This window comes from Buteo buteo, chromosome 13, assembly GCF_964188355.1.
Source record: "Buteo buteo chromosome 13, bButBut1.hap1.1, whole genome shotgun sequence".
In the NCBI taxonomy this organism is placed as follows: domain Eukaryota; kingdom Metazoa; phylum Chordata; class Aves; order Accipitriformes; family Accipitridae; genus Buteo; species Buteo buteo.
In genome coordinates this window covers 11,496,953-11,521,113 of record NC_134183.1, presented here as the reverse complement: position 1 = coordinate 11,521,113, position 24,161 = coordinate 11,496,953, and the positions used below count along the sequence as shown (strand labels likewise).

Sequence of the window (24,161 nt, the reverse complement as noted above, 5' to 3'; positions counted from 1 at the left end):
AGCTAGGCACGGGTGGAAATCAGACAGCAACAGGCTTTCCTGAGCCAGAGGCTGCTCTTATCTCCCCGGCAGCCCTGCCCGAGGTCTGGCAAATCTGTTCCTGCTCCTATCGCCCAGGCTGTGCTGTCAGGAGGGGAGCGATGTCCTCCTTGCACCCTCGGACGCCAGCAAGGAGCCGCAGGGCTTTCCCGGCTGCCGCTAGCGTGGGCGAGAGCGATGGCTCTCAGCCCCCGTGCAGATTTTCCTGTGTTGGAGTCACACTTGTTTGAGTTCCTTGTCTTAGCATGGAGTAAGATAAACGTTCCCAGCCCTGCTGGGGCATGGCACAGAGGCATCTGTGTGCCCAATGGGCTCCGATGGTACCCAGGAGCCACCTAAGGACACGGCCAACCCTATCTTCTCCGCTCACAGCTGGATGCAGCTGTAAAACATTTAAAAATAACCTCTGTGTAATCAACAATTAATTTATAACCTGGTGACAGAACAGGATTCTGATTCTGATTAATTCCAAGCTCCTTTATTTGAAGCGAGCTGATTGCCTGTGAGATGTTTGTTTATGCTTAATCTGTTCCATCTCTGTTAAAATTCATCTGATAATGGTTTTAACATTTAAACTCTACTGGGGTTATTCGCATTTTTGTGTCCAGCAAGAACACGATTGCTCACAAAGACAAATACATGATTTTGCTGGTATCGGTGCACTTCATGTTAGAGGAGATAGAGGCTCCTTGTGCTTCTAACATAAACACATGAATCACTCCAGCCTGCATTAATCTTGTGCAGTAAAGATCCTTTAAAACACAGGAAAGGGCTGGAGTTTACGTTCATGCCTTTTCTGGGAGCCTCTGCCTGTGGATTTACACATCTGTGATTTCCTGCCATGTGAAAGTTTTGTTCCTCTTCATGGTTTGGCAGGAAATGTTTGTATTTCCAAGAGGCGTTTCCTGCCCTGGGCTACAGCCAGAGCATTTATGTCATTTTTTATCCAGGATTTTGACATTTATTTGTGTGCTTCCTACACATCTAAGTGGTTATTCTGGTACAACCTTGGCTACGCCGTGCGGCTCCACAGCTCTCATCACCAAACCCGGCACGGAAATTTTCCCGTGACAAAAATAGTCGGAACCGCACATTATTCCTTGAGCAAGCCTGACTAATTATTTCCTAAATGTTGAACTGCCAGACAGAGTTACAAAGGCAGGAGGGTCGCACAGCCGCTGAAAAGGAACGATTTAATGGCTAAAAGCATCCTAATGGCCAGCGGTCACAGCCTCCAAATCCCAGTTAACCAAAGCCAGTGCTTCTGCCCTCTCCAGAATAGGTGTTAGGAGAAGCACGGCTAGATACAGAACAAATACAAAGAGCTGAAAGGATAAGAACGGGTGACCCAGGCTGCAGAGGGGGACCTGCACGGAGGTATGCAGCAGCCCATGGGGCTGGCTCCTGCACCTTGGGCACCCGCTGCCCCCCTGCCCCGCTCCGGCTCTCAGCCCTCTTTGTTCAACAAACCTCCTGAGGGTCTAATGTTTCTTTCTGGGCAGTCAAAAAGCTTTTTTGTTTCCCCAGACACATTAAAAAGATAAGGTTGATTAATGATCAACATGCTAATATCAATGACATCTAATCCCCTCATTATATTGCTTTTCCTTCTAAGTGCTGTTAACCCTTGCAGCCCACAGATTTCTGGCTTACAGGGAACTGCCTGGTGCCATGGGAGGTATCTTTCCGAGTGAGGGCGAGAGGAGAAGCCTGTGGCATGGCTGAGCACTGCGGTTGCAGCCAGAGCCGGTAAACAAAGCTGGCAGACATGGCTCAGCTTAAAATGGGACTGACTCACTGCTCAGCCATACCCAAAGATGCTGGAGAACTGGTCTTTTATCTGACTTTCTCGTGGTGAGCCTAGGCTTGTTTCAAAAGTTTTGTGTTCTGGGACTTAACAGCCTTCTGTTTGTCAGAGAGCTTAAGCCCTTGATAATTCCTTCTGGCTTCCTTTTTCTGAATTACACATTGCTCCTGAACCAGGTCCTTTTGTCCCACGTCACCCCTGGCATGGTCACTCAGGTGGGCGCCGGCGGTCCCTTTGCTGGGTGATGCTGCTGCCTCCGACGAGCACATCCCAGCTCACATTCATGCCAGTAAAACCACACTTGGCCCCTTCACAGCCAAATGCTCCAGACATTTATAGGCAGTTATAACATTCCCACTTAATTATCAATTAGCCAAGCTAGCCTTACACACTTCATATATAAAACACCCCCTCCATCTCCCCACAGACACACTGCTTTTTAGTGGGCTGACTGGTTTTCCTTTCCTCCCCCATCACCCTCCTTGCTGCAGCCGGCATCAGCTCCCCGTTTAGCAGCACCGCGAGCACCAAGCACCCGTCGTCCTTCCCCGCGCCCGCTCCGCCGGCTCGCCCCTGGCACCCAGCCCGTCCCACCCCGGGTGCTGCTGCACCGGCACCGGCTGCACGGCCCTTCCTGGGGTCCCTTCCCAGGAGCAGGACGGCGTCATGCCGCCGGCGAGCTGGGAGAGCGCAGGGCATGAACTGCCCCTGCAAAATTAATTGAGTGTAGCTCCTCTTTCAACACAGCCAGTTATTGCTGGCGTCCTCCTCCAGACCGTCTGGGGGACCGAGAAGTGAAAGGTGGGGAGAAGAAAAATAAAGAATGAGTCTAAACTTGGCTAGAAAAAACATCTCCAGTTACCAGACCCAGAAACGGGTCATGTTCTTACAAGGACTTTAGGTTGTCTCACAGGGCGGCTTCGAAAAGACCAAGAGACCACCCAGTCTGTGTAGAACATGCCCGCCCAATGCCCACCACCACGGTGCCACTTAAACCTCCCTAGCACACAGCACCCCAGGTAACGCTGTGCTGTGCCTTGTCACATTGCTGTGCGACCCACAACGAGTGGCAAAACTGTGCACACCCGAGTTTCTAGCTGGGTGTCTCACTGCATCAGCCCTCACCAGTGCTGTATGGTGGAAAAGTGTCTCTGACCATGGCAGAGGATGGGGATGGAGGACGCTGCATCGCTCCTCCTTAAAGCTGATGAAGGAGGAGCTGCCTGCTCTGTAAGTAATATTCCTTAACTGAGAGCCTGGGTGGTTTTCACACCAATCTCTGCAATTATCACCATGTCCTCAAAAGGCAGCATTTATCCCAAACACCGCACACAAGCCCTTGGGGAACATAACCACACTAAAGACAAAACATACAGCTTTCAGGACAGGCAGAAGGGCCGTGGGATACTGCTCGCTTACCCGACTCGGAGCTCTCGCAGTCCTGCGGGTTACACTTCTGGGTGCTCTCGGGCCAGGGCTCGTGGTCGCAGAGGCTGCTGTCCTCCTCGGCCAGCCCCGTCTTGGTGTTGATGCACTTGACCTGGCGCCGCTGGATGCCCCCGCCGCAGGGAGCCGTGCACTGCGGGAGCGGGGCAGCCCCGTCAGCCCCGGGAAGTGGGGGGGACCCAGCCCCGGGAAGTGGGGGGGACCCAGCCCCAGACCCTGCAGAACCGCCGCCCCAACGCCGCGCTGTGCCGGCAGCATCAGACCCCGGGAGGTTTTTATTGCCGTGGCCCCCAGTTTGGTTTTGAGGGTTGGGTTTCCCCCCCCCCCATTCCTTGCATTTTGTGCAAAAGCCCTGTATGAGGGGAGCGGCGCGCTCCCGCCTGTGCCCGCTCACCTCTCCCCAGGAGCCCACCACCCAGGTGGTGCAGGGGTGCACGTTGCAGGGACGGGTGGCATTGGGCTTTAACGTCTCCTCACAGCGGCCCAGCTCCGGGCACGTCACCAGCCGCTCCTGCTCCCCGCCGCCGCACGACTCCGAGCACTGCCGAGACACGAGCCGTTGAAAGGGGAAGCCAGTGGCACAACAGAAAGGCAGACACGCTCCGTGCATTGGTGTCTTAAGAAAATACGCTGCAAACCCACCCTACAAATAGATAAGCACCCGCAAAACCTGCCTTCCAGGTGGAATACCCCCTTTGCAGCTACCCCTGCTGTTAGCGAGTGATCTCCTTTTTGTGCTTGAAACCGGCTGGGAGATTCCCAGAGGCAGGAGGATCCAGCAGACCCATGGCAAGTATCTGCTTAAATTTTGCAGGCGTGTGAAAAGGCAGGCTGAGCTCGCTGCCTCCCTGCCGGCAACGATCAGGGGGCTCCAGCAAAGGCAGCTCAGTCCCCTTGGCCCTGCACTTGCCCAGCTACTGAGCATTTGCTCTGGGCAAGCAAATGCCGAGTGTTGGCCGAACGTGCTTCCAGGGAGAGAGAGGAAAAATAACTGCGGGTGTGAAACACCCCGTCACAGGCACACATGCTGTGTGTGCCCAGCCAGGGATGAAGCCCCACTGTGACGCTCGGGGGTCAAGCGCTGCCCCCCCTCCCCGTCTCAGCCCCCTCCCCAACAGCCCCTACCTCTCTCCAGGAGGACGTGTACCAGTCCAGGCACGGTGTGCTCTGGCAGGGGAGCTGCGCCAGTGGTTTGTAGAGGACAGCCTGGCAGTGGAAGGGCCGTAGGAGCCTCTGGTCTCTGGTGTCAACGCAATGCACGTCCCGAACCTTCATTCCCCTGCCACAGCTCCTGGAGCACTGGGAAAGGACAGGGGCATCACACCGGGGAAGGATGACAAGGGCTGGTGCAGGGGGAATCCCTCTGGCAACGGGAGGTGACCCCAGAGACACGCTCTGCCTTGGGTTGGATTGAGTCGATACTCAACCTCTTTTCAGCTCTTTCTCTAGTCCAAGCTAGAGAAAAGTCTGTGCAGCTCTGAATCTGTCACTACTCTCCCTCTGAAAGCAATGGGTTTCCAGTTGTAATGGTAACAGTGTCTTTATGTATCAGACAACTGATGATCCCAAGAAATGGTGGCCACCCAGAGCAAGGAGGGTTGTTCCCCACCACTGAACCTACTGGATTCAGCCAACCCAACTGCAAACACCCCCTGGTAGCGCAGAGCGGCCAGAACATTTTCCAGAGACTTTCAAGCCACTCTTCGCTTAGCTTTTGCAAATTCCTGGCTTTTTAACGAGCCCAAGAGCAGGAAAAATGAAAAGATTATTGTGGGAGGAAGTAGTTTAAACTCCGTGGCAAGTCCAAACCTTTACCCGCTGCCTTTGTGAGCCATCGGGCATGCGCATGCCCCAAGAGCCAGTACTGCTCCAGCCACAGGGCAGGCATCACCTGCCTTCGTTCTTCTGTAAATTTTTCAGGACCCTCCCTACCGGCTACATGCCTGTTTACCTTACTCCAGTTCCCCACACGCCATGACGAACACGGTCTCAGGGAACACCTCCGGGCAGGGACGGGTTTGTTCGCCGCGGTGCAGCCGTCGTCACTGCCGGTGCTGCAGCGCACGGTCCTCCAGATCGCGCCCACGCCGCAGGTGGCCGAGCACTGCAACACAGGAGGCAGACGCCTGCTCCTCTGCCCTGCCGCCGGCCCCAGCGGGGCTGGCCCCTGATGCCCCTGATGCCCCATGGCTGGGTCTGGCCCAGGATGGAGCCTGGTAGCCCAGCAGAAAGGTCCCTGGGGACTCAGCTCATTGCCTCCTGCGTGGGCATCGGGAGGAGTGCCAGGAAAACTGGGGCGCGCAGAGGCAGGGCTGTGGGATGGTGCGGAGAGGGGAGCTTTCCCTGAGGCTGTGCCCTGCACTGGCAGAGGACCCAGGCCCACAGATCACTCCCCATAGTGAGAGGCTCCTCTTGAACCAGTCCCACATCAGGCAGCCCTCGGTTTGGGTGAAGGAAGAGCAAAACCCTCCTCCATAACCCATTTCAGTCATTTCTGGTCTGGCTAGGACTGTCCTTTCTCTCCTTGTTCAGCTTTTGGCTTCCAGAAGGATTCTCATGCCGCAGCCCCGGACCTCAGCAGCAATAGCCATCGCCCCACACCAGCCTCCCAGTCATGGCTGCCCACAGCTCGGTGGGAAACAGGGCAGCACTGGGGATCTCTGCAGCTGGGGTTGTTGCTAGGTCTCTCTTAATTATTATTAATGGCTTCAACCATTCAACAAGCTTCTCATAAAGCTCCGTTCCATGTCCTTCTTTCACAAGCATTGTCTGTCCCTTGCTCTTTCAGTGTTAAAAGCCCCAGTAGAGATTTCTCTCCACCTGAAAGGCAGTGCCTCCACCTCCTCTTTTGGATTCACCCCTCAGTGTCCAGACTGATCTGATTTATTTTGTAGCAGTCTTTGCCTCTTATAAAAGCCTTTGCAGGGCTTTCAAAACACACCCGTGTGCCTCCACGTCACAGCACTGCCACCAGTCCCATCCCTGCCGCAGAGCTTCCTCCAACGCCCCGGCTCAAGTGATGTTCAAAGCCCTTTTATAAAACCCACATGTGGGACTGTATTTTTGCTGATACCAAATATTTTCCTGACCCTTACTGGGTCCTTTGTACAGCCTTCTTAAAAGAGTCCCCCATCACGGAGTCTCTGGTTGCCCCACCACACCAAAGGCTTGTTATTTTTGTGCTTTCTGATAAAAGGCCATTACCGTGAATTGCTGCAGCAGTTTGTCTGTCAGTGCAAATGCTATGCAGAGAGCAGCCCCGGGACAGCTAGGCAGTACAACGATAGCTGATAATTGCTGATAATCCCCCATTCACTGCATTCAGCACAGCCCCTTCCCTTTGGTAACTTGCAGCCTTAATGCGCCTTACACTTGACATTTAAATTTCTGTCTTTTTGTGGCGTATTTTAAAATACTCTCTCCCATACAATGGCAGGAGAGCTTGGTCCCATGCCAGGGTCTGGCTTCCCTGGGTGCCCAGCGCCGGCGTGGGGGCTCTGTGCTTGCCTGTTCCTCCAGAGCAGGCAGGGCTTTAGGTGGGAAGTGCGTTTCTCTGCCCACCGTGTACTGCCACTACTGCCCGAGCACCCCCTGCCCGTGGACCCTCCCTGCAGAGCTGGGGAATGCCGTGCACGGGAGAACCAGCCCTCCTGGAGCAGGGAGGTGTGCCAGGGCTGCAAGCAGGGTGATCGCAAATGTGCCGGGCTGGGCTGAACCGAGCATTGCAGAGCGCAAGGAGCCGCTGCCGTGGCCAGTGCCCAAGGGAGCGGGACAGGACGGAGCGGCAGTTGGAGCGTGTGTGCCCCATGCGTGATTTGTTTGCATGCAAAGAGCAATGCCCTGGAGACCAGCCAGGAAAGGGACAGCTCTCTCACCTCCATACTGGCCATGTCGCACTTTTAATGGGACTCAACACGTACCTCACTCCAGTTCCCAACCTCCCAGCTGGGCATCACAGTGGCTGCCATGGTGGTCAATGGTGGAAGCAAAGCCTCCTCCTCCTCCTCCATCTTTTTCTTCTCCCAGAGCGGTGAGGGTGCTGGGGTGGGCTGGGATAACTCGTGCTCCCCATCACTGAAAGCAAATGTCCCTGAGGTTGTCCTCGGCGAGCGCTCCCCTGGGACGGTGCTGCTGAGCGGGGCCCCACGGGAGGTCTGCTCTGCACGGGGTGATGCTGGCTCTGGGTGGTGGGACACCCCCATGGTCCACCACGCTGGGGGGGACTCAGAGGGCGATGCTCCCACTGGGTGCATGGGAGGGCTGTGAGCTGGGGCCGTGGGCATCGCTGGTGCCAGGGCATCTTGCTGGGTGAGACCACTGGAGGTGAGCTGGGTGGCTGGCCCGGGCATGGCAGGGGACAAGGATACTGCTGCTGGAAAGGTTGTAGCGGCCACCAAGGGTGCCGAGGTCAGGAATGTGGGCGTGCGGAGCTCTGGCTGGTGCCCTGCCTGCCCCATGGGACCCCCATCAGCACCCACAGGATAGGGACTTGCAGCGGAATGGGTGCCGCCAGCACTCCTTCCCATCTCCTGCCCTGGTCCCTGAGGGGTGGGGAAGGAAAGACCTGCCCTATCTGTGCCTTGGGCTTGCTCGTTGGCCACCGACGCCGCATGTGTGCCCGCCGTCCCCTCCGGCATTTCTGCCCACCCTTCTGGTTCCTTGGTCTCGGGGGCAGCACCATTAGCATCACCGGTGATGACAAGACCCATTTCCCCTGAGTCTTCATGACCTCTCCCCGCAGATCCGGCCACACTGTGCTCCCCGCTGCTGGTGTTACCTGGCCCCTCTGCACTCGCATGCCCCTTGCCGCTGCTCCCCGGCTCTCCCAGACTGTTGGATGTGTCTGCATCAGCACTGCCCCTGCCAGTGGGCAGCGGCGGGGAGGGATCATCTGGGTAAGGAGCCCAGGGAGCAAGGCCACGGGCTGGAGCATCCTGCCCAGGACTGGTCCTCGCTGGCACAGTTCCCCAGGGTTCATCTGGGGGTGGGTAGTCATGGCTGTTGGCAGAGTTGTGACTTGTGGTGCTCTGGGTGGGCGGGTGGTCCTTGGAGCGGGACACAAACCTTGCATCTTCCTCCTCACCCATGAAGTCAAGGATAGCATATTTGGGAGTGGCTGTCCCCGCATCCTCAGGGATCACGCTCAGGAGGTCATTCATGGTTAAACCCCCAGGCTCTGTCTCTCCTTTGCTGTGCACGGCAGCAGAAGTGTTTGCTTCGCTGGTCACCAGATGGTCCTTGCTTGCTCCTCCTCCTGGCTTGACAGTGTGCAGGACATCAGCAGGCATCTCATGGGAGCCCTCCACGACGTTGGTGCTCAGCTCTGGCTTATGCCCCTCGCCTTTGGTCTCTTTCTCCGTGAAGGGATAGTAAGACAGATCCTCATGGAAGTTGATAAAATTATAATCATAGTAAAAATCATCAACAAAGACATTTCCCTTTCTGGCTGAGAAGTCCTCCTCAGTGATGATATTGACATCATTAGACTCCGGAATATTTGGAATTAAGGGGTTAAATTTAGCAATGTGGTTGCTGGGGATGTAATGGATTTCATTAAATATCTCTCTGCTGGAGGACCCACTGCCAGACCAGTCTGTGTTGGCATTGTCTAATTTCTTCTGGCACTGCGGCAAGGAGCAAATACTTTCCGAGCTGGGTCTTTCTGCAGGGTCACAAGCGGCTCCAGTGCTGTTGCTGCAGTAAACAGGACGCCTCTGTGTCCCATTTCCACACGTTGCGGAGCACTGGAAAAGGAAGAGAGATGGAAACATCAGGAACAGGAGCATGGGCGATGCAGGGTGCAGCAGAAGGAGCGGGGAAGGGGCCGGCAGTGGTGCCGCAGCAGAACCCACCATGCCCCTTGCTGGTGCTCCCCTCCAAGATACTGAAGTGGGTGCTCAACCGTCCCCTGTGCCGTGATGCTTTGGGCACAGGGAGAAGGGGCTCCATGTTGCTCTGCCACGCTCCCACCACCCACCTGGCTCCCAGGATGTCTCCTGTGCCAGTCCCACCTGTGGCATGGGGTCCCCTTTACCAGGAGTCAGGAGCAGGGGGGACTGGTCACACCAGTAAGCAGAGGTATTATTGGTCAAATCTACCTCCAGAGCTGTCTCCCCGTTAGAGACTGTCCCAGTGCAGGGTTGGTATTGCAGGGTTCTTTGCTCGGGGTGATCCTTGACCTGCACTCCAGCCAGAAACAATTTTCCTGGGAGATGGACATTGTGAAGGGCATTGCGTAAGATGATCTAATAGCTCTTTTCTATGACCTATTGCCATGAATTGCATCTCTTCTTCTAGAAGAGAATTTTTTGAAACAGGGGATAACAACATGGGTGTTGTCCTAGTACAGAAAAAGCAAGGGTCAATAAGGAGCTTTGTTGAGAACACCCCCTCCTCCACCATAACGGTCTCTTTGAGATTTTTCAGCACAAAAGAAACCCACAAGCTGGAGAGAAGGACAGCAAAATTTTCTGCTGGATAAGTAAATCATAGTGCTACTAATATCACATGTGGGCTGCAGAAGCCACAGGCTGCTGCAGTTTGTGGTGACAGACGCACAGAGCATTAGTCACATACATCAAAGCGCCTTACATGACCCAGCCAACAAGAACAAATGGTCAACAAGGCAAACAAACCCAACAGAGGGGATTTCTGCGGAAATCCCTGCTATTTGGATGAAAACAGACGGGCTGAGGTGAGGGTTTGATGCCCAGCCGCCAGCACGTTGAAATTCAGAGGTTAAGGTGGACAGGCAGGGCTGCTGGGCTGGGCTGGCAGGGAGATGCGCTCCTCAGACAATATATACTCCCGTACTTCGAGCCTTTCTTGTCTTTGCTCAGTCCTCGCGAGGGCCAGGTACCTGGTTGGGACCTGCCCCGCTCCCCACGCCGGTCCCGGTGGGCTCCCCACCCTGCAGGACATCTCCTCCCAGGCAGGGGCTGTCTGGAGGACATGCTGACCCAGCAGGCTGAGGACTGTGCCCGGCAGAAGGGACAGTCCATAACACTGCGTGGCCACCACCAGGCATTGCCACCAGCTATGCAGTGTTGCTGAAATAAAACATTACCTCGCATTAACATCTGTGGGAGGGGTGCAAGCAATCTGCTTCTCCCTGCTGGGATGGCCCTGCCAAATCAGGCAGAGGTTAACTCTTGTAGCATGCGCCTTAAGCTAAAATTTCTCAGCAAATGCCTCCAGCTCCATCCAGGAGACAAACTCCAGGTATTGCAGCTCTTGCAGGGGGAAGGAGGGGGTTTATTTGCCAAGGCTCAGTTATCAGGAAAGCCTCTGGGACCCAGATAAGAAATGATGGCTGTTAGGAGGCTCACGGAGGAACACCCAGAGCTTGCATGAAGGTTTAGCATCAAGCACACGGCTGCAGGAGGCATCACAGCAGGCTGCACGGTGGGATGTGCTCCAGCCAGCAACAGATAGATGCTCCTGTATGCAAACCCTTGTCTATTAGTAGACAACAAATAACGCTTCTGAGTGGACTTCTTTGGAAAGTCCATAGAACTGGATATACATTGCTTTAGGGTTCTTATGGAGGCACTAAGTCCCAGTGTTCAAGCATTTGGTTGGGCTACCCAAACTGCAAATAACCCCTTTGGCTTCATGAGCTGCCCCGGTGCTGCCAGGGCCAGACAGTCGTACGTGCTGCCCTGCCCCAGGGTCTGCAAATACAAAAAAAGCAACAACTGCCTATTATTATCGCTGGACAGAAGGACCACGTTTCTGGGAAGCTTCCAAGCCCCTCAAATTTCACTACTTACCGGTGGTGGTGGAAATGGAGAAGAAGGAGAGCTCTAGCTTTAAGTGAAAGAAGGACAGAAAAATTACGGACATCTCAAAATCTTGAGCACATTTTTGCTGGGCTCACAGGTCCGTTGATGTCAACACCACAGATGACTGTGACGGCTTGGGTTGGCTTCATGCACAGACCCACGGGCAATTCATGATTTTTTTTTAAACTGTTGCAGCCCTCTCTCTCAGCCCTGCAATTGTGGCTTTTGTGGGCCCCTAGAAAAATATTTCTAAATAGCTCTCATTTAGCCTTCAAATTTTCTGTTCACATTTTTATTCTGTTTGTTTCTTAGCAACAAGCTCAGTTCCCAGGCTCTCTCATTTCTCTCCTGATATTTGTCTTAATGCTGAACACTTTTTGAAACCACCGCTTAAATTACGAGTTACAATTTTCTGGTTAAAACCCTCAACTTGTGGTTAAGCTGATCCATAGAAATACAAAAATAAATAAAGGCTACACAGGGTGTCCACAGACCACGGCGTTTTACACATGGGGTTTTTTGGTCTCTCCCTCTCTTTTTAAAAAAATTGTTGAAAAATTTGTGACACTCCCAGGGAACATTACTGAGGGGGTCTCTGTCTCTGCCCACCCCAGCAGCAGAGACGAGACAGCTTCGCCCCAGCGCCAGGTCACGCTGCTGGGGAGCAGATGCCCGCTGGCTGGCACACATGTGCCTGGTGCACCCAAACCCTGGCTTGCCCCTAACACTTTGCTTCAGCAAGCAAGAATTATCTTTAAGGCTTCTGCCAAAACAAAGGGGAAGGCTTGTGGTGCTGGAAAATATGCTGAAGGGTTGAAAGCCTCTTGTTTCTGCCCTCCTTGCAATCAAGCAGTGCATCCCCTTCAGAGAGGATGGGGCAGAGTCAAAATGCCCGGTGCTCCTTCCTCACTCCGAGACCTCCCCATGCAATGAAATTCCCGTCCCCGTGAGCTGGTGTTACAACGTCAGCCACGGAAACACTTCCATGAATTTCTCCTGTAAACAGGAGCAGGGCCATCACTCCCGGGCAGGCTGAGGATGTCTGGGGGGCACTTTGTCCCCAGCTCCCCCCAGCATTGTGAGACACCGGGACCTCCCCGACGCTATTTCTCACCTCGGACCAGTTCCCCACGGCCCACTGGGAGGGACAGGGGACCTCCCGGTGACAGGGCGCGGTGGCATCTGGCTTGGAGAGGTGCTGGCAGTCTGCTTGCTGCAATGCCCTCTGCTCGTCCAGCCCCACGCTCTGGATGCAGAGCACCGTCCTCTTCATCAGCCCCGACTGGCCGCAGGTGGCCGAGCATTTCTGCCATTCACCGACCCACCACCTGGGGAAACGTGAACGGGGAAACGTCTCAGCTGGAGCAAGCGGCCATGAACCAGGCTCTGGCCCGTGCCCCACCGCGCCGAGCACTGCAGAGCGTGCACCGAGAGGTGTTTGGGGCTAGGAGACGTCCACGAGATGCACGTGGACTTCAGCAGCCTGTAAGGATCAGCGGGGCCTGGGGGAATTAGGATCCTAACTGCGGCTTGTGTTTCAGCCCAAGGTCAGGGTGCTCAGACCAAGGGTCAGGGATGGATTAGTCCCCATGTGGTGTTGGGGATGGTTATTTGCACAGAGGCAGAGAGGGGCTCTCGGCCCTGCCAGGATGCTGCCTTCCCGTACGGCTTGTGGTCTGCGGAGAAGCAACGCACTGCAGCCATTAGGCAACCACACGGATTTGCTCCCATGGACCGACGCAGGGTCTGGGACCCATTCTCAAACATGAGGGAGAGGAGAGGTGCAAAACCATGGGTGCAAATAGCTGCTTAGGGCAGTTTGGAGATTAAAGCTTTGCTGAGAAGGGGTGAGGAGGAATCAAGCGGACCTGGCTGGGCAGGGCTCCTCACTGCACGTCCTTTGCTGGTCATCGGGGCGCGTGAGCGCGTCGCAGTACCGCTCCTCCACGATGCCAGCCAGCTTCTCCACGCAGTGAACAATCTGCCGCTGCACCCCTGTGGACGCAGGCAAGGGCTTGGCTCGAGACAAAAATCAAACCAAACCAGCGAGCATCCTCTGCTGCAGGTGAGAGGAGGCCCTAAGGTAAGCCTGAGCCACCAAAATTAGGGGAAAGAAAATTAAACCGCCACTGAAATTGAAACTGGAAGTCGAGAGCCCACTCCAGCTGAGGTACTGATGCCCTCACAGAGCCCAATGCCACCAGTGCTCCCAGTGTACCCACGTGGGAAACACAGAGCTGGACACCTGGTCTTAATCTGACACGTGTGTGATGAGACCTACAGAGCTTAACTGGGCTGAAAAATGACCCTGGATATGCAGCTATAAAGCAGGAACACCTGGGACAGGATGGATGGGTGGATGGATGGATGAATGGATGTAAGCAACACCGGTCCAGCCAGGATATGGGGTTCTGAGCATTACAAGCAGCAGACCACAGCCAAAGCCCTCCATGGGGCTGGCAGGACAGGGTTTCTGTCTGTCCAGCACAAGGCAAACCTCAGCTCCTGTTCTGAGACCCAGTCCAGGGCTGCTCACATAGAAAGCTAAAAACAGACCACAGAAAGAGTTGACAAATCTTGTTCTCCCTTAGAAAAAAGCTGCTGGATCCTGCTCTTTCAGGGCTTAGGGATGTCAGGAAATACCTAAGGAATGGCAAGAGTTTCCACGGAAGGGAAGGCGAGGACAACCATGTTCAGAACCATCCGTAGACCCCAAACATGGAGAGACAGCTTGCTTCAACCTCGCAAACTTCACAGGACATCTCTGCTCGCCCTCTCAGTGCTTGGTCTCTGTACCAAGCGGGTCAGAGGGACAAGATGGGTCAAAAGCAGGAACATTGCCACCTTTCTGCTGGCTCCCACTCTCAGATTTCTGCAATGACCCTGTCTTGGTCCTGGTAGCCTCTGGCTGGATCCTTTGGTCACAGGCATCACAAGGGGCATCGCTGGGTGAGCTGCTGAGCAGAAATCTCTAGAGTAAAACCTTTACTACTCTACAGCTTTTATGGTCAGCAGTAAGATGAAAGAGATGCAGAAAAATGCCCTTCCACTAGCTGCCTAATGGGCTTTAACAGTAATGCAGCTGGCAGAGGCTCCGCAGAAAACACCCTGCTGCTGGATGGACACCTCAGCCAGAGGGAAAAGCCTTTCCCCATCTCTCCCCTTGCGAAAAGCCTCCGCAGCCATGTGTTTGGGGCTGCCAAAGCCACACAGAGGAGTACACATGGGGCAGGACGGCGAGCAGTGGAGATGCTGCAGCCCATGGGGGGAACACTGTCCTGGTACCACTGTCCAGAGCCACATCCAGCCATCAGAGCGCCTGTGTGCACGTGAGTGTGCATGCACACACACACACAGTGAGGCTTTCGGGGGGGCTGTGTCCAAAGGGGAGACAACTGGCAGCAGCACAGGTCTTTTTTGGCAGGCTCCTGCCCCGGCCGCAGCTCATGGATAAATCACCCGCCAAAGCCTCCTGCCCCTGGTCTGCCGTGCTCAGGGGACAATGTTTTTCAGGGTGACCTCACCCTCAACGCACGGCCTCACTGCCTGCTTTTGTCCTCCTTTTTGCAACATGTACTTGACCTGTGACTTGGGAGAGCTCTAAATATTAACAACTGCCATCAGCTGAGATTGATATGACTCTGCTGAAGCTGCTGAGTTGGGCTTTGGCTCAAGCACTCGGGAGCTTAAGGGGCCAGTGGGGCTGGGGCTGGCCCCCACAGAAAAAGCTCAGCCTGAGCTCTCCCAAGTCTATGTCCCAGCTCACACTGTTATCCAGCCAAGGGAGAGGGGCTCAGCCCTCCTCCAGCCAGACAGGGTGAGCATCCTCACCCAACTCCTGCCCAATTTGCTCCTGTATTTATTTCCCTTCTGTTCTGGAAGCCAAGCACTCAAACCTTACAAAGGAAAGCTGGTTTTAAACAAGATTAAGTGCTTTCAGCTCCCGCCCTCCCCAACTCCCCATGCTCCAGGGCCCATGCAAATCCACAGTGAATTGGTCTCAGTGTAAATGTACATGAAACACCCCGCCAGCTCCTGCCACACCACAATGCTCCCGCTCCAGGCAGGAATCCACACCTGTCTCCCAGGAACAGGCAGGAAACATCTCCTGGCACTCTGTGCTACCTAGAAAGTATGAGTGTCCTTGAATTCCCTTTTTTTTAGTGGCAGCTGCACTCGAGGAAGCACTCGCTGGTCCCAGACCATCCCCCTCCATCAGCCACCCCAAAAAAGCTGCCCCAGGATGCCTGGCCAGCAGTGCAGTGGGTCAGGAAGGGGGGGAAGCAAGTGTCTGACACCACGGGGCTGTGCAGGACCTCAGTGCTCTGCCTGTGCCAGGCACCCTCCCCTGTGCTCTCTGTAAAATCCTGGAAATCATACCCCCTGGAGAGGCCCAGCCAGGTGGGAGACCGGCCATTCCACACTCCCTGGATTTCTCTAAAGCTCTTTTGTCTCCATCACCCTGATGCCGAGGAACACCCAGCGCGGTAACAGGACACCGAGCAAAGAGCAAAGCGCTGATAAAGCATGGGGTCTGGCGGGTGAGCGTGCCAGGGGCACCCAAGAGTGGTGACCTCAACAGATGCTGCTTCCCCCTCACCCCCTCCCCGAGACCTCCTGAAACAAAAGACCCAGGAATTTCTAAGGCACACCCACAGTACAGGGATGCTCTGCCTGCTCTGCTCCTCCGCCGCGGGTGGCGGAGCCCAGGGGTCCCGCAGGAGCTGGACTCACCGGTCCCGCACGTGGCGGTGCACGTGGTCCAGGAGCCGAAGCGCCAGAGGAACTCTGCCTGCTCAATCTCGTTCTCGCTGTCGGCCGGGCGCTGGACGGTGTACTGGTACCGTACGCCGGGGTTGGTCTCCTGAAACAGCAGCTGTGGGGAGACAACGGACGGTCAGGGACGTGGCTAGTGCGGAGCAGTCGGGGCTTGCCATTGCACCCCAGGGGCTTTTCAGGAGATAACAACCTGCCCAGCACAGCCATAAGGATGTGATTCTCTGTCCTGCTTCATACCAGGGCTGCATTACCTGTAACCCAGCAGCAGCTCATGACCATTTTGACAAGGAGGTTAGCAAATGGCTGAAGCAGTGTAAGAGCAGAGGAGCTGCCGTTAATTCCCCTGCTAATCCTGTCCAGTTCCACTGCCAAATGCAACCCCATCCAAGGACTTCTCAAGGTTCGGCACAGTGAAGGGTCCGAGATGGCCAGACGTCCCCAGGAGGTTTTGCATGGGCTACCGCTGGCCCCAGCCCAGCCCTGGGTCTGCAGCATGTGGGGCAGAAATGACCCTCCCCACAAGGACAGACCCACTGCTTGCTCCTGCCAGTTGGGAGCGTGCTGAGCAACGTCTGCCTCTCTCCATCACTCTTCCTGAACTCTCAGCGAGGGATGTTATGGCTGGAGGGAGGCTCTGACTGCTCCCAGCCCTGTCTGCTGGACTGATGGTGGCTGGCCTGGGCGGACGGACACTCAGGTGAACATCAGTCACAGCGGCCTGTCCTTTGGGATGGTGGCAGAAGGAAGGGAAGGGGACAGCAGCAGAAGTCCAGCCCCACAAAGGAGGTATCAAATCCCCTTGCCTCTGCATGTCCTAGAGAGCTGCAACTGCTCTAGCAATCGCCCTGGGGAAGTACCGTAGCACATCTCAGCTCGAGATGCTGGCTGCCCATGTCAGTCCCCGTTTGCACCTCCAACCTGCCATCAGTGTGCCCTGGTCGGCACCAGGCGAGTGGCTCAACCGTGTTAGAGGGAGCTGCCGGCAGCAAATGCCAGCGACGGCTGATGGTGACATGGGCCTGAAGGAATTTCCTTAATTGCTCCCCACTTGAGACGGGTTCCTGCTGCTCTCAACATGCACAAAGTGGCTCCTGTGGTTGACACAAATCCTGCCCAAAGCACCTCCCGCACCAGCGCCTGGCAAAGGCTGGGAGTTTAACCTTGTTTTTCTTAGCCTAAGTGCTCCCATTATTGCCAAAGCTTTGTCGTTCTTGGAGCTTTGGCAGGAGCAAGGGCATCTTTCCAAAACCTCTTCATGAATATTGAAACATTTTTGTCAAAAGGTTTTAATTAGGTTACAAATCCCAGAAAATGATTAGCGGGTGCCAAGCACGTCAGCATTCCCATTAACAACAGCACTTGGTGGCAGACGAGCCCAGGATCTTGCTCACATTTCATCCCAAGCCTCTACTGAAAGAAATGCAAAAGGCAAAGACTTTGGCTGCTTGACATGGCCAGGCTCCAGGGCAAGCCTCTACAAAGGGGCTGATGGTCGGGAAGAGTGCATCAGGCTGAGCTGTGACTGCTGGGGCCAAGGAGGTCCTGGGGGTCTGTGGGAGGTACCTCTGTGGTGGTCACTCCCTTTGGGCCAAGAAAGGCAGCAAGGAAGGGAAGGCAAAACCAAGGGGAAATCAGCTGGAAATCTGGGCTCTGCAAACCCCAACCCCAAAGGAGTCCTCTCCCCTCCTGCCCCACAGCTGCAGCTCCCCCGGGAGTCTCTTATTCCCTCCTCTAGTTGTGCTAATGAAGGCAGCACACCGGGGAGGGGCAATCGCTTTCTGCAGTTATCAGGGGGTGGTTAAAAGGGAAAAAACAAGGTTCAAACATGACCACGAAGCAAACCTCCAGGGCTCAAGCATAATTCATTCATATGCCCTGTTTGCTTGATTTTGAAGAGCCATCTTCACGCTGCACGTGGTGGGACCCTTTGAGGCACTATTGTTCGGATTTCCAACTGCAGCAATCAAAACTGAGCACACTTCGCACCACGGGGAGTTTCAGCCCGGTGCTAGCTGTGCCATTGCCTGTGGGACGATTCCCACCGGCTTCTCCGGGGGAAAGCTTGGCCTCACAGGCACGAGGATGTTGCCTTCCGACAGCTTTGCATTAACTGGCAGATCCCTCGCTCCTGACTGTCCTGGTGGCCATTCCCAGGGGAAGGAATTGCAGAGCCAGGCAGGGAAGCAGCAGCAGTGAGCAGCTCCTGAGGGACCTGCCTGGCAAGGATGGCCCTGAGCTCCCCCCGCCACTGCCTTCCCACCACCCTCCCCACCAACAGTCATAACTCCTGCAAAGCTGTACAAAGCTCACTGAAATATAAAGCCATGCTGAAAAGTAATCCCCCAGGCAACCCCCTTCCATGGAAACAAGGTGAAAATGAATAGAGTGGGATTGGTTTGCAAAATAAGGCAATTTCCAGATAAGTGCTAGAGCTGCCACTGCTGCAGCGGAGGAGGGGATTAGCAATGGTCAAGTTGGGCTCATCTTAAAAGTGTTTGCAGAATATTTGAATTCAGGAAGGGGATTCCTGGGGAGCAGGGGCAGCGGCTGGGGGCTCGGAGCAGGACCAGTCCCTGGGCAGCCAAGCAGGCTTGGGGAAGCAACTTTGTGCTCCCATCATTGGAGCAAAGACCAAGACTTTCCTGCCAACCCGGAGGTAAAAGGACCACTAGGGTGAGCAGGTCATGTAGAAATAAATAACCCCTGCAGTTCATTATCTGCTAAGTCTGCTCCCCCACTGTCTGCTGGAGGCAATGCCTGACAGGAGCAGGAGATGGGCAGATACTGTCCTCCTGTCCGCAACTCTGCCATCCTGGAAACACACTGCTGCAATGCCATTTTTTTAAAATTTTTTTTTTTAATTTTTTTTTTTTTTTGGACTATGAGGCTCATTGTAACCTCTGCTGCCCAGACCCAGGCAGGCGGAGGAGCAGGTCCCAGGTGCCGTGACCTGCACCGCTCCCTGAGGGGGCTCACCTCCTCAAAGCCTCGGGAGTCTGATGAACAACAACAACTTATTCTGGGGAGGGAAGTAGCTTCATGGAAATTCCCACATGCAAAAAAAGAGTAAAACTTGAAATTTCTAGTTGCTTCAGAGGATTTCAAATGATCCTTTTAGATTTTTACCTTCCGCTTCAAGGGCTTTTGTGAGGAAGTGGAGCCTGACCTGCAGTGCCCTGGGCAGCACCACCCGGGTTTGGACCACGGAGCAGGACCCCTCGGGCCGAGCTCCTCACCACGGCGTCAGGCAGCGCAGAGGGGACTACGGCACCGGCGGGAGCGCAGCACTGCCGAGGGAGTGCCGGTGGGCCACCCTTTGCCACCACGACGGTTCCCAGCTCCCACTGCATTCGCCGGCTGCTCCAGCCCTGCCAGAAGCACCACGGGCTCTTCCCCTGCTCTTGATAAGATATGGGAAAGGCCTCAGGAAACAGGCTCTTTCTCCTCATGCTCTCTCCGCTGTGTAAATATTTTGAGGAATGCTGCAAAAGGGACAAAGCTCAGCTGGAAGCAGCGTGGGCTAGAAACGCGGTCCTTCGGCCAGCAGTGCATGCTTGGCTGCTCCCGATGTTGGCTCCCAGAGAAACGTGGCCCCAATCCCCCAGATGGACCAGCAGCTCAGCCCTCACGGGACGGCAGGAAAGCCAGGGACTCTGTCCCCTCCATCCTCCCCGCCACACGCTCTGGCCACCAGCAGATCCCAAACCATACCTGGATCCACACGGGCTCCACAGTGGGCCCCGGCGAGGTGAGGTTCTCCCAGTTCCCTGTCCTCTTGTAGGTGAAGGTGGTCCCCGCCACCCTGTAGTCCCCGTTCCACTGGATGGTCCAGCCGCCGTTCAGGAAATACTTCTCCGGGTCCTCGCTCCGCAGCGCCAAAAAATTCCCGGCTTCTGCGACTTCTTCAATCCGGATCTCCCGTGCTCCCACGGGGATAATCCCAATATCAACGTAACCTGGGAACGGAACAGAGCATTGGTCTTGTGGGGGGGGGTGTCACAGATGTGGCAAAGACGATCTGCGCCCTCAGGCGGGTGCCAGCGCCCCTTGGGTGGGTGCTGGTGTCCCTGGGGTGCCAGCATCCTGCCAGCCCTCACACCTCTGCAAGGCACCAGCAGGCACCAAACGCCACCTTGCACTGAGCCCAGCTGCGTTCCCTGCTGGGAAAGCCCATCGCAGACCGAGACATTTCCCGCACGGGTGCTGGCAAAGCGTTTACCACACTTTCAATGTGTCCTTGTCAACACACAAAATCCCCTTAAACCTTTCCAAACCGGCTCCAGCTTGCGCAGATTTGTTTTCAGGCCTTTAGACGCAAAGAGCAGCAAGGGAATATTTTTCTTCAAGGAGCAAGAAGTGGAATGGCAACGCCATGTCTCCCCAGGCTGCCGCTCAGGTCTTATCCCATCCAAATTGACAAGTCGTGATTAAAAACCACACTCCAAATGAGCAGCAGCAGCGAGCCCGGCTCCGAGTGGAACAGGCACCTGGTGTTTTGGGGAGGGAGCCGAGCGCCCTTACCCAGCCCCTCGCTGTCCTCGAAGGTCTTCTTGACGGTGTGGCAGGTGGAGCCGTCCCCGTGGCAGACGCCGCACCGGTCCTCTACCGCGTTGGAGTCGATCTCGTAGTCGCAGCCCACGTTCTGCAAGGCAGCCCCGTCAGCCGCCCGCGCCCCCGCACGCCCCCAGCCTTGCACCGTGCCGTCGGCCGCTGACACGGAAGGAACGAGGGAGAGGAGGACCAGCCTTGGTCCTAAATGGTGGGAAATAAGGAACATGGATGGGAGAGAGGGACGAGCTGGAGTCCTTTTGCAGGATGGGTGGTGATACAGCCACATCGGCTGCAGTACGGGTTTCTCTAACATATCCTCACCATCTTGCTGTCCTGTTCAGACGCAGCGAGGATCATGACCCACATCTCGTTTTTACCTTTTCCTACCCGCATCCCTGGGCAGCAGAGCCTGTCGGCACACGTTACGTGTCAGGCTGAGCTGGGAAAACCCCCCAGTCCTCGGCCCTGCTAGTCCTGTTTCAAAACACTTCCCCAAAACCTTCTTTTATATTCTGCTGAAACTCTCTCTAGACCTCGTGCCAAATCACTCGACGGGTGCAGAGCAAGAGCTTCCCTGTGATTTTGTACCATAAAAGCTTCAGCCAAGACCCCAAAGGGTCCCGCTGGGTCCCGTGCCAGCGAGGAGCCTTCAGCCTTTGCTGCCCGAGGAGGTGCCCAGGCACCACTGGCACACACCTACAGCAGAAGCACCCACTGTTTTAACTACTGCGATGGTCTGTAGTGAGCCAGGTTTAACTCCAGTGTCGCAGCCAGCAGCAGGCTCAGTGGCGACGAGGGTTTTGTGTGCAGTGAGCTCTGGCTAAATGTGCTATCGTCTGCCGTGAGCTGCTGGATCGCACCCTGTTGTATGTGCCAAATAAAAATCATGAAGCCTGCACCCTCCCTCCAGCCCGTGCCTGTGTATCAGCACGCTGCAGCCTTTGAAGTAATTTACAGCCTATTACAGGAACAAATGGGACCTTCTCAAAGCCTCCAGTTGCCGTCCGGCCCCTGGCTGCTGCTGCTGGCAGCACGGCCAGTGAGAGGGAGAAGTTTCCACAAATGGTTTTTATATAAGAGGCTGCAAGGAAACTCATTGACTGATTATTTTCCCTCTTTCCTGCTGCTCTTTGTGCTGTCCAAAAAGCCTTTTTTTCCAAAAAGCCTTTCAGAGAGCTTCTTTATCCAACACTACGGCAGACCCGACCGTGTCCTGCCTGCTCGCGTGTGTCCCTGGTGACAGGTGGCCGTCAGCTTTGCGGCAGCGTGGCTTTGGTACGTCCCATGGTGGGAATCTGCACCACAGACCATGGTACCACAGCAGCTCAGATCGCCACCCATTCCCTAATTTAACAGAAATCCAATGTCCTCCAGGTGTGCTTATTCTATCCAAAACCTCAGGACCGCTTCCCTAGGGAAAAGGAAGGTATGAATGAAGGGACCGTCTTGTTGCCACCAAACGCAGCTGCAGGACGCAGGGCACAGCTCGGCAAAGCGTCCCCGGCCACGCCAGCACCTCCCACAGCACCAGCTGTGCCATCTCCACCAGATTCCTGTGTCTCCCATGCTGGGAGATGCCCTCCCTGGCCGGCAGCCAGAGCCATGCCACCGCATGTTGCAGCACATTTGTCAGGAGCTTCCAAGAAAGAAAAACAACTTCCCAGAAGGAAGGACAAATGCCAGTGCTGGGAGAGGCTGCCAAGCCAGGGGAAGCATCTCCATCACTGCAGGTCAGACCTGTGGCCACCAGCGCCAGCCGCACTCAGGGTGCAGGGCTGGTCTGGGCATCCTCTCTACACACCCTTTCATATCCTGACCTTATTTTCAAGGGAAACTTTTCTTGCTTCATTTCCTTGGGTTTGTGCTCTATTTCCTTGAGGCCCACACAGAGGCTGAAATATGTCCGTACCACACACCTCATGGAAATAAGGAAAGCTTTCTGAGTGGTGAATGACACAAGGAATAAGCTCAGACCGTCAGCGCGTGTGAGAGAGGGGACGGTGTTCACCTACGGGATGGGTCACAGCACCCGCCTGCATTTCCCCAGGCACGGGGGGTCCTTGGGCTCCCTCCCCAGAGGGCCCCGGCATGGGACCCACCTTGCAGATGCCGTTGATGCACATGTCGCGGCTGGCGTTCATCTCGTAGCATGGTGTCCCGTCAATGACGGCATCCCGCAGTTTTTCTGCAAAGTATTCATCCTCCGGCCGGCAGTGCAGCTCACAGGGGTTAACTGGGGAACCCAACAGGCAGAAACTAAACCCAAGTAACCATTTCTGAAAACATGTATTAACCCTGCAAGCCCAGCCATAATTTAAAATACAGCATAAACGTGCTGCAAGGCAAATCTTACAGACATGAACAGCAAAACCAAGCCATTAGCAAGACTGTGTTTCAGGTTTTTCATTGGGGCTGCAGGCAGAAATCCAGCAGTGGGCTTTGCCTTTGACTCACTGTTGTTGGGCACCGGTGTCCACCTGTAGAGTTTCCCTTTGTAGAGCATGGGGTTGAACTGGCTGCACTGGACCTGACGGAAGGAGGGCTTGTCGGGGGGACATGGCCTGACGTTGCAAATCCGGAACCGCTTCCGCTCCCCCAGGCAGTACCTGCCCCCATACTTTGGCCTGTCCGTGGGAGGGAAAAGGGAAAAATCAGAGAATCACGGAAGGGTTTGGGCTGGAAGGGACCTTAATGGTCATCTAGTTCAACCCCACTGCCATGGGCAGGGACACCTTCCATCAGACCAGGTTGCTCAAAGCCCCATCCAAACTGCCCTTGAACACTTCCAGGGATGGGGCATCCACAACCTTTCTGGGCAACCTGTTCCAGTGCCTCACCACCCTCACAGTGAAGAACTTCTTCTTTACATCTCATCTAAATCTACCCTCTTTTTGTTTAAAGCCATCACCCCTGTCCTATCAAATAAGGACCTACCACACAAAAGGGGAAATTCCCTTTTTATTTGCAGCTAAGGGAGGGTGGGTTTGTACCTGCTGCTAAGGTTGATCTCATGAGGTTGGGTCAAGCCTGAATCCACGTGGAGTCAACAGGGAGCTCTCCCAGTTATAACTCACACGTAGCACTGCTGCAACATTCACGTAAGGAAGCTGGCTACGAACCGAACATCCACCCCACTCCACAGAGCAAGCTTTTGAAATGCGTGGAGACCAGAGCCCACATCCTTCTCCAAGTCCCTCCTGGAGCAGTTCCCTGCTGCTGCTGCGGCTGCTGGGCTGTGCTACAGGACCGCGCAGGGTGAGACTGTGGAGCAAAGGCAGCTTTTGCTGAGTGACGGCTCTCAAGCCAGATTAGCTACATCTTGGGTCTTGTCTCTCGACAGTCCCTCCTTAATGTTGGAAATATGGCCAATTTTATAGTCTAGTGCACGATACTATAAAAGCAGTTATTAAAGTCAGGTGTCACTGGCAGTGTACACATCTGAAGCCCCCGCACCTCCTGCAGCTGCAGCCAGGCACCCTTCCCTTGGGGTAAAACATCTCCTTCACCATCCCGGGTACTGTGGCTGACGAGATGCCAGTGGTCCCAGGAGCCATGTTAGCCAGGTGCCCATTCTGCAGCTGCTCCGGAGGAGCTGCTCTCCATCCCGCCCAGGACACGCTTCCGACTCTGCTCCTCTACTGCCCAAGGGAACAGCAAAGCTGCTGCTGGACTTTTTAAAGTAAGAGGGACTTTAAAAGCAACGATAGGCTTTTCTCAGGTGCCAACAGACCCTCAAAATACTGCCACCATCTCTT

General features: G+C 55.1%; 1 protein-coding gene across 2 annotated transcripts in view; it reads right to left on the bottom strand.

Moving 5' to 3' along the window:
• The window catches only part of ADAMTS7 (ADAM metallopeptidase with thrombospondin type 1 motif 7), a 52,345-nt gene that overhangs the window by 8,564 nt on the left and 19,620 nt on the right, over positions 1–24,161 (bottom strand). For both annotated transcript variants that reach the window (XM_075044715.1, XM_075044716.1), the window contains 12 exons: positions 22,861–23,030; positions 22,506–22,639; positions 20,377–20,497; positions 19,567–19,811; positions 15,811–15,952; positions 12,945–13,071; positions 12,191–12,404; positions 7,213–9,036; positions 5,244–5,396; positions 4,418–4,591; positions 3,687–3,833; positions 3,266–3,425 (listed from right to left, as the gene is read on the bottom strand). In XM_075044715.1, coding sequence (XP_074900816.1) covers positions 3,266–3,425; positions 3,687–3,833; positions 4,418–4,591; positions 5,244–5,396; positions 7,213–9,036; positions 12,191–12,404; positions 12,945–13,071; positions 15,811–15,952; positions 19,567–19,811; positions 20,377–20,497; positions 22,506–22,639; positions 22,861–23,030 — 3,611 coding nt within the window. The remainder of the gene's footprint in view (positions 1–3,265; positions 3,426–3,686; positions 3,834–4,417; positions 4,592–5,243; positions 5,397–7,212; positions 9,037–12,190; positions 12,405–12,944; positions 13,072–15,810; positions 15,953–19,566; positions 19,812–20,376; positions 20,498–22,505; positions 22,640–22,860; positions 23,031–24,161) is intronic.